Raw genomic sequence first — 10,639 nt, forward strand, 5'->3', positions numbered from 1 at the left:
GCATTCGAACATGAACATGTTGAATTTACCTGACACTTGCAATTGTTTGAAAAAATATACATATGTACTACTTACGTCTTCCGTCGAGTCCAGTGTATGAGTTCACGAGAAGTTCACTCGGTCCATTTGTAAGTCACACGCCAAGTTCCCGTTCTCGTTTAAAATATCGCTGCGTGACGTTGCATTCATTGCGTTCTTAGTCACGTGAGGAGCTCCTGGAAATGGCGGCCGATTTCAAAATTCCGCGAAGATACCAAAACGTTATTCAACGAATCCGTCGCCAGTAGGGGACAAATGAATGTAAATGCAGGTAATGTGGCTTAATGGGGGTGATTTAAAATATATTGTAGAAGATTAGGACAATATGCCAGGGAAAAATGAATGCTAAAGTTCCAGCTTTAGGGGCTTTACTTAAGCCTAACCCTATAACCCTACACCTAACCCTAACCCTAACTTAAGCCTAACCCTAACCCTAACCATCGGAAATACGTATCAACAAACAAACAAACAAATAAATAAACAAACAAATAAGTAAACTGCTCTTTATTGACAAATATTAACAAAACAGCTTTTCGCTGTTATTTTATTAAAAATAACAAATAAACAAACACAAACACATACACACAAACAAACAGACACAAATAAACAACAAGCACGAGTCCCCTGTGGTTATACGTCGTGATTCCGGCATGGGTTCAATTGCACTGCACCTCTCCATGTTCTCCATGTTGGGTTGCCCGATAGTGTCTTTCGATGGACCCTCTGAATCATATTTTTTTCACGGACTCGTGAAGCAAATTTGAAAGAAAATAGAGTTGTTTCCTTCCGACGCCATGCTGCATATCTGCTTTGATCAAATTTGGGGGACAGCGAGACGCGGTGATCGCGCACGGTTTATTTGCATTTAATTTGTTGCAACATTTCTGTCAATCACTCACTTTGTGTCATAAGTTTCAGAAACTATCGCTCGCCTGAAAATTAGCAACGTAGTAAGTTCATAGGCACAGCTGACATGATAACGTGCCTCTGAGCTACTATGCCAATTTGTCAGACTATACCCAGAGAATCCGAAACTTTCCACACACCAGATATGAACTGAATGGCCTCGCGTGCACATTTTGTAAAGTACTTCTTGGGTATTGGCTTTTATGAAGAAGGAAAATGTGTCAATAGATGACAAAATTTGTTCCCGAATTTCTCAAAATCATCTGTGCCGCGCCGTGTAGCAGCAAAATGAGTTCGTGACCTTTGAAGTACGCGTTTCAAAAAATAAATACCCATGGGAACCTGCTCACCACGCCACGCAACTCATGTACAGCTGACTATGGTGCACTTGTCAGGCGATGGTCGATGATTCTGGTTATTGCCTATATTGTCAAGTTCAATGCCTAATTTACGGAAACACGAACTCTGTCTAGTGTATTCGAAGCTCTGCGTACAGGTTGTGCACACGGCCTCTACCACGTGGTGTCCTGTGGACAGTGTGGTACAAGCCGTCGGCCTACCACCGTACCGCCGGGAAACGCAGACCTATTGTACGCAGGAGCTAGCCTACTGCTGCTGATTTAACATCAATGCCAACATGGAAATCTCATGAAAAATTTGTCATTGTGTTTCTGTAGCTAATACAATCTTGAAAAGCAACTTAAAAGACACAGACTGTCAATACGTCGCCATAATATTATGCTGATCTCAGCGGAACCATGCCGGAATATGAATCGCTGACCCCGGTCGCTGACACACACACAAGATTGAAAAGTGTCACTCTACATCTCATTCTCAGAGAAAAATGCATTGATCAACCCGATAATCTAGCTTTTGGTTCGCTATGTCCAGAGTAACCCACACGATTCTTAAAGTCAAACGTCGACACGACGACATCAACAGTCAAAACTCAAGATTAGCGATCAGCGCGGCCGAGTGACTGAATTCAGAAATCACTTTGTGTAAAATGTTTTAGTATAGCGCCCTCAAACATACTTATTTAGCCTCCCCATAGACTTATACAGGCCACAAATTTTCTTTTACTCATAACTTGATAAATTCGCAAAGCACAACCACCAAAAACTAATCAGTTCTTGCAAATTTGAAGAACAAATTGTGTGCGAAATGTGATCGGAATCTGCCAAGCCGTTTTTGAGATATCGTGCTAACAGACAGACACACACACACACAGAAACGCCTAAACCATAACCTCGCTGCGCGCATGCGCACGCGAGGTAAAAATGAGCGATTGACAGAAATGTTGCAACAAATTTAATGTCAAGCGGGCACTCATCTCGTCTAGTTGTCGCCTAAGCTCAGTCGCGGAGAGTGCTTTCGCAAACATTTTACTATTATTGTTTGCGTATTATAACTCATCACAATCCAATGCTTAATGTTATTATGAATTGGATCGACTCTCTACGCATTTTTTTAATTGTTATGAGTTTGCTATATACGCATTTTTTTACGTAAATGCGAACACTGTTACAGTGAATTATCTTACCGATGTTTTTTTTAACAAAGGCGAATGTGTTTTTATTAGAATACTGTCGGTATTTTGAATTTTCCATCCTGATTTTGGGAAATGAGGAATGAAACGAAGAGACTGCAGGTGATTTAAGACTAAATGTTAAATCTTCAATGCAAATAAAACCATAAGTGTGTCATAAATAATACAAAGAAAACATAATCATGTTTGTTTGTTTTGTTGTATGTGAGCCACGTCTCAGACACACAACAAAAGTACTGTTTCAGTCTCAGCTAAATGTCACCTCAGATGCCACCAGAGAATACCATTTCCGCTCCAAAATTTCATTTTTCGCCTTGCGAGAGGGGGACAGCCCCTCTCGCGCTCTCCCCCCTCGTTCGCTACGCTCACTCGCCATTCGGTCGCTTCGCTCCCACCCCGGGGCTCCCACGCAGTCCACCCGTCTACTTTCTTGAATTACCCGGCTACTTTTAAATATAAGGACAACACTGTAGCCTACTGGGTAGTTTGTATAAGTGTAGTTTATGCTACGCTCCGACATTCTCTTCCGTAGCCTACGGAAGAGAACGTCGGAGCGTAGGAATAACTACACTTATATAAACTAAACAGTAAACATCATGCCTGTGTCTGCGACCTAACCCTAACCGTAACCCTAACCCCTAACGCTAACTAACCCTAAGTTATGCCGTTACGATTTTCCCACCCTTGGCCTAACCTCCAGGGTTGAGAGCGAAGTGGGCCTAAGACTTTTTACCAGAGAAAACCTAACCTCTAACCCTAAACCTAACCCCTAACCCTAACCGTAACCGCAGATCGCAGTTTTAAAAACTCGCATGTCGCATGTCGTGACCGGTCTTCCATAGCTCTGAGAATAACTTGATTTGTTGAGAAGATTTTATATATACTGGTAGTGACGTTGGCAGCCAGCGTGGGCGGAAAACTAGCTTGCCAGTCTCGTGAACTTCGAATCGTCGATCAAAATCACATCTTTTCGGTGTCTTTCTCATACCAATTCAGCGACATTGAAGTTTTTCATACATAAACTAAATGTATTGTTGGAATCAAGTATACTATTTGAACGGGCTTTCTTCGGCAAGGTGCCAGTGGCCGTCACAACATTTCTTTTTGACGCCAAAGATGACCTAAGATGACTTCCATACTAATCAAACCAATCACGCTGCTCGTAACAAAGGCAAACACCATAGGCGCGTCCATCAGCCAATCACACTATTTAACAAATAAAGATCGGGTTCAAAAGCCACAAATGGGTATCCAGAAACTGTTTTATGTTTGTGCAGTTCCAAGTGCGGAAAGGGGTCGTCGCGAAACTGCTAATCGTACGTGTGCCGTCTAACAGCTGCTAGCTGGAAGTGCGATCCCGAAGTAATAGGTCTGTAAAAATAATCTAATTCCGTTAAAAGTAGCCGGGAAAAAATGCAAAACAGGCGGGTTATTTACCCGGCACCCGACTTCTAAGGACAACACTGGGTTTCTTTTTCGACTGGGTGGATTTTCTTCGATTTGATTTTTTGTCAATTGTTTACCCGTGGTCGGCAATATGGCCGCCCAGGAGGACAAGCCGTTTCGGAATCTGACGTGCAAGCATGCTGTCAGGTGTACTAATGTTGAAGGTGTTCCCGTAGAGAGCTATGTTGAAGAGACTGCAAAGAGAGTCGGAAGTGAAAAATGTTATTGCTGTATCTGGAATGAATAAGTCCGTTGTTGTGTTTTTAGCAACACTCGGTATATGTTGAAAGGGGACCAAGTCATCTGGACCTCTGTCCGTTTCGACCCCAATAGTAATTACTGGTTGAGGTCACCTCGACCCCGGTACCCAAGTCACTTCGACCTCGTCCTACTTTTCATGTTATATGACAACATTTTACTGAATATATAATGCAATTTTGCCAGCGAGAATTGATGGTGTTTCTGCGAGAGAACTGTTTGCTTCGAAACGATAATTTGGCTGTTTGATTCGAAAAATGCAGGCACCACGGCTAGCGCCTACGCGTCCGCGAAGGCGATTTGCCGTGTACGCCCATGGATGTTTTTGGTACATGGTGTGTTCCTGGCGTTACTAGCTTCTTCAAAGTACTATGAACATAGTTTAAACTAACGACATGCTTTCGAGATAATAATACAAATGTGTTTGAGGAGTGTAGGTGACTAAGGTGGAGGGGTCGACGTGACCTCTTTTCATTCCTGATGAAGTTTTAGAGGAATATTTATGGAAACTTGTATAGATCGTAAGAAAACAACGATGATATCGATGATACTGAAAATGTTCAGAAGACGATACTTGTGTTGATGAGAATTCTGGTTATATTGATGTTGTTGAAATAAAATGTAAATGAAGATGTTGATGAGCATATGAATACACCTGAAATTGACACCTCAACTGACCTCAACGTCAACTCGCTTTGTCCTCAACAATGAGGCACAATCAGAGTCCGCTCACAAAGTCACATCTGTTTAGGGAAAGACCTCTGCCTAGTAAAAACAGTCAACCAACTAAAGTCAAAGAGAACAATAAAAGTGTTAATTCTGCTGCAGACGTTCATGCCGATGAAGACAGGGTAGAACCCCTGCTTCTCCTTCTTACTCTTCGCTCCTTTCAACTCCGGTGTTTTTGTTGTTTTTTTTGATCCGCTTTCATCGTCATCGTCTTCACTTGCTCAGTCTCAGTCCTTAGATTTTCCTGAAACTCCATTTTCAGATGTAATATTGATGAGTCTCAGGATTCGTTTGTTTCTCGGGTCCCAGTCTTCAAGAAAAATTTCTCGAAGTCAGTCTATTTGGTCTGGAGTGAAAACGTCAAATTCGTTTGCTCAGCTGTTCTCAGCGAAGTTTCTGATCGTGTCTGATTTGTAAGAGTTTCAGGAAGAGTTGCACATCAAGTCGTCTAGTTTACTTGAGGTTTTAGAAAAAAATCAAGGCTCCAAAAATATAATATGATAGAAAAATGTCAAGATTATTGTTCAGATTTCAAAGTTAAGTTATATTAGATTTTTCAAAAACCTTAAATGGCTTCTCCTGCTGACCTTGGGGTCTGGTCCATTTGAAATGTTTTGTATAGCAAGCATGACGTCACCTTAGACATTAACCAGCTTATCAACCATTAGTGATGCAGCTGAGATGCAGCGATTTAAATGGTAGTAGAGAATGAAATAGAAAGTGTTCAAAGCCGTGTAGAGAGGACTGGCTGTGTTAGCTAGCCACCTTACCTTTTTATATACTCCTAGTATATTGGACGATCCGGCCGGTCGGCCGGCCACCTATGTCATACACAACTCATACACGTACGTACACCCCTGGTATATTGGACGCCCCGGCCGGCCGCCTGTGTCATACACAATTCATTTACGTATAGCGATTTTATCGACTGCTGCTTCACAGAAAGGAAGCTCGACCCGGATGAAATACTAACTAGGATATAGTGATATCAATGTTTCATAATTACGATTTATTATTTTTAATCATTACGAAACTAATATCATATTTTTAGACAATTAATGTCCAGTTCGCCTGTGCCCGGCCCATAGACATGTGTAGATGCAGGTATCTAGATCTATACACCGTCACACGTTTATGGGCCGCGTAGGCGCAGAGCGGGCTTGCAGTCAACAAGTACATGAAGTAACGGCTGGTTATAATCGACGAAATCGGCAAACGGCGAAATAGCGAAATGAAGAAATAAAGAAACTGAAATGATATAGAATGAAATAAATCCGACAAACAGCAAAACAGACTGTCGATTCGATGTATTACTCGCGCCACTCGCTCCACATTGTCCTGCTATTACAGCGCCCTTTTGTGAGTAAGGTAAGGGGAAGAACTTTAAGGGAGGGAGGGCCAGCATTTTTTTCAATAGTGACCCTTCAAAAGTGTTGGTGACCTCCTCTATTATCATGCACAACAAACAGAGACCCTCCACCTACATGTCACAGTCAACATCAATAATATTTAGACCCTTTCTGTTGTGGCCATCTCGGATTTTAACCTTAAAATTGACCTAATTTGTATAAAAATTGATCAATCAAATTCTGTACATTAAATTTGTAGACCATATGGCAAGGTTGCTACATTGCAAATACCAAAGTGTTAAGCCATGTCCATGTCACTTTTGAGAAGATTTTTAAAAGTAGTAATTTTCAGAATGTTCTATGACCTTTGACCTGCCCTACACTTCTGCAGCAATGCTATGGCTATATTTTTCCTATATACAGTCCGACAGGGCTAGTGTCTATTGAACAATGGCTGGCACGGAAATGCGCAACTAAATTTTTGGGTTGCTGGTGATCTTTGATCCTCATATCATCATTTGCCTCATTAATTATACACATATAATTAAAGGCTGGCCAATAGAGCTGGAGATCTGATTTTTGATGGACAGGGATGATTGAGTGAGCTAAGTTTTCAGCCAAATAGCCACGTGACCAGAATGACCTTTGACCTCGATTCCATACATATATCTATAGTAGAGCAGATTATAAATCAGTAACTTCAAGAGCCACAGCCTTCATGTTTGGCGGGATGAGGCACCTAATGGCGTCATATCCTAAACCTCATTAATTATACATCAAATAAAATATTGCTGATGTTAGCTGTGACAGGAGGGGATGGATCATTGTTTGTTGCGCATACAATTTAGGGAGGGTCACTTTTTTCTTGCAAGCACTTTTTAAGGGTCACTATTTTACGCGCAGGGTCATTTTGAAAAACACCGGCCCTCCCTCCCGGTAATTTCTATTCAGTCCCTTATTTCGCTTTTTCGCCTTTTCGCTGTTTCGCGATTTCATGCATTATAATTAGCCTGAAGTAACTGTGTTCTCGACGCTACGTGTCTCGGAAAATATCTCCACTGCACGATGTACTCTGCCATATTATTTAGTAAAATAATATGGTGCGATATGATCTTTTTCAGGTTGACAGAATCAGTGAAGCCATGGATGCCTTTTATTTGCAATTATTCATCGTCACATTCAGCGTATGCATGGCATTGGTCCTTTCCCTAGTTCTGTTGGACAGATTCAACATATCATTAATATGGGACATAGCTTCTCAAAAGTCTTCACAACCCATTAGGAAACTGGGTCCTTTTGAAAGCTACATTTACGACTTAAACAAACAAGGTATGGAAATAATCTGCTACATAGCATTTGTACAGTCCCGCCTACCGTTAACTGTTGATTTGGTGAGGGCAGCAGCAAAAGTTCTACAGAGGAGACATCCACTGTTGAGGATGAGAGTTAGGGAAGATGGAAGGGATCCCTGCTTCATTCAGATGGAAGAAGCTGCGGTAGATGTTGCCGAAGTTGAAGCTGCAAACTGGGAAGACGTCCATGCGATGCAGATGAAAACAGATTTTAATCTGTTGACAGGACCATTGTGGCGAATACGTTTGCTTGGAGCAGATCACGACGATCAGCAAGAAAGTGGTATAGACAGAAACATTCTGGCACTCTCTTTCATCCACTGCATAGCCGATGGAAATTGTATAATGAGGCTCCTAAACGAACTGATGGACATCTTTACTCAATTATCCAACGGTGATGTTGTTGATCAAACAAGCTGGCCTCTACTGCCACCAGTGGAAGATTTTTTTCAACAAAGCAAACTTACACTATCGGAGAAGATTCTGACCTATTGTCGTTCCAGAATTGGGAGTTTGCTAAAGTCGAAGAGGAAAGAAGTAAATCAATACATTCAATGTTTTCCGGCATATATTGGAAAAAATCCCACTGTTGTCAAGGAGACAAGAGCTCTTTCAATAGGACTGACTAAAGAAGAGTTGCAGAAATTGAGAGAAAACTGCAGAAAATATGGAGCTACCATAAATGGTGCTACAACGGCAGCAGCTTCCATTGCTGTTTGCAAAATCATGCAGGGAGGCAGACTTACCCGTAATCAGCAAATTCACACATGCTTCATGGTGAACATGAGAAATTTCTGCAAACCTCCCCTGGAACAAGACAAATCCTTTGGTTTCTACTGTTCCATGTTGAAACTGGATGTTGCAGTCCCGAAGAACGCTGATTCGAGGCGTGAATTCTGGAAGTTAGCCGCAAAATGCACCGAGCAGACAAAACGAAAACTGACAGAAAGCAGCAAAGAGGCACTAAGAGTTTTTAAAATGATATCTGTCATAAAGAATGTCTTGAGGATGACCGCCCTCGATTATTGCCGTGATGCAATCGCAGACCAATATAGTGGTGGTCGATCTGACGATATTTTCACCATGTCTAACTTGGGAAACTGCTCGTATCTTACAAAGGACATAGGTCGCGACTTCGAGTTAGTGAGAAAAGTGTCTGCAACTGGTGGCTTTGTATATCAGCCTACATTTGGTCATTACATAGCTACACTTCATGGTAAGATGTTTTGGAGTCTTGCATACCATACAAACGTGTGTACCAAAACCCAAGCCCAGGAGTATGCTAATGCAATTGAGGAGGTCCTAGCTATGATAATTGAATAAGAATTGGAATTCTTTTAATCTGGAGAGAATTGCGACATGTATTCAGTGATATATCCTAGGGTCATGTAAAATTCACACTTCTCTACTATGCTATTAAATTCAACTACGCCACGGGTAGACAGGGATGTATTGTTAGATAAGTTGACCTCCTGTATTTAAAATTTGCAAATAAAATCTTGAGTGGTCATGTGACCTAGGCCGCCATATTGGATAAAAAAAAATACCAATTTAATCTTTAAAAATTCTTCTCCAGAACCAACGCATGGTAACCGCTTGGGCCCCCTAACGCTGCTTCCAGAATTAATATTTAATATGCTATTACGTTACAAACATGTATACGCACAGTACTACTGTTTGGCAAACGATACTATTATTGGGTGATATAAATTCTTACCTTATTAATGGACTTAAAAGGTATACTGTCACCTGTTACAATTTTGCCACAGTTACCATGGAAAGAGAAAATCTAACCAATCACAGATTTTAAGCGGTTTAAGCGGTTTTAAGCGGTTATTTTCTAATTTTGGTTACTCTAATATTTTACTCGTCGGCATTTTGCATGTCAACGACACCTTTAATTTAAGAAAGTTACGTGAATTTACACATGTAACTATTGTAAGAAAAGTATAGAAACCAAGAATTGTAAGGACTAGAGAGATTGGACATAGGAGAAGTGAAGAAGTAATAAACCACGTTATCTTTGATACCCGTCACCTTTGTTGTTTGTCTCTGGTTTCTGCAAAAGTTCCCTCATGGGCGATCCCGTACAAAACTTTGATGTAGTTTACACCAAAGTTACTAGTTGCTGTTGATTCCCTACTGTACCACCCTCTACTTAGTGACTTATAACGAGGGACGTAACAATAGCTAGTTTTCTGTTGGAAAAATTGTTTGTACTGCTGTGCATAGTGATTCAACATTTTCAAAGAAATTCCAAAATCAAGCTTCTTGTACACACACACACACTTCTTACATCCCACTTCAAGTAAAGGATATGTCATTATAAACATCAATGTACAGATATAGCTAGTTCTGTGGGGGAAACTCTTAATAGTTTGCCCCATAAACTCCCACGTATTTTGAAAATAAATGATATTTTAGATTTGATGATGTCCCATATCTTGTCTTCTTAAAGGTATACTGTCACCTGTTCCAATTTTGCCACAGTTACTATGGAAAGACAAAATCTAACCAATCACAGATTTTAAGCGGGTGGCCTCTTTTAAAAAACAGCGCCCTCACATGGGCATTTTGAATACCAAGAAACGCCCCTTTGACCATATATGGGCATATTTAGATTGCAGGTGACTGTATACCTTTAAGGTTGCGCAAAAAATTGTGACCCTCCATGGAATGCATACGCAAATTTTCGTGACCTTTCAAAAATGACTGGGCAAAAAATGGTGACCCCCTCCAGCAATGTCAGTCCAGTCACATAAGTCAAGCCAACGGTCCAACACAGTATATGGTTACTGGGAATATATGCTGTGCTGGTTGTGCCGTCGCTGTGTCAAGTGTGATGTTCAGTGATTTTTTCAAGTACTACATTGAGGAAGAAGCTCAGCCCTGTTGAGATACCCAAATGGATGTATTCATAATATTGCTATCTCGTTAATTTTCTTACACTTTACACGACATTGTCTGAGGAACCTATGCAGAGTCGTTTGCTGTTGTTATTGTTGTTGTTG

The 10,639-nt window shown here is 41.0% G+C and overlaps 1 protein-coding gene across 2 annotated transcripts; it reads left to right on the top strand.

Moving 5' to 3' along the window:
• Positions 1-199: 199 nt before the first annotated feature.
• Positions 200-9,662, top strand: LOC139135415 (uncharacterized). Of its 2 annotated transcripts, none has more exons than XM_070702791.1 (2): positions 200-310; positions 7,398-9,662. In XM_070702791.1, the coding sequence occupies exons 1-2, from the start codon at positions 305-307 to the stop codon at positions 8,949-8,951; spliced, it is 1,560 nt and encodes a 519-aa protein (XP_070558892.1). In that variant the 5' UTR covers positions 200-304; the 3' UTR covers positions 8,952-9,662. The 2 variants fall into 2 exon arrangements, with proteins under 2 accessions (XP_070558892.1, XP_070558893.1); XM_070702792.1 differs by lacking the exon at positions 200-310 and adding an exon at positions 3,778-3,863.
• The last annotated feature ends 977 nt before the right edge of the window (positions 9,663-10,639 follow it).

This window comes from Ptychodera flava, chromosome 6, assembly GCF_041260155.1.
Source record: "Ptychodera flava strain L36383 chromosome 6, AS_Pfla_20210202, whole genome shotgun sequence".
NCBI lineage: Eukaryota > Metazoa > Hemichordata > Enteropneusta > Ptychoderidae > Ptychodera > Ptychodera flava.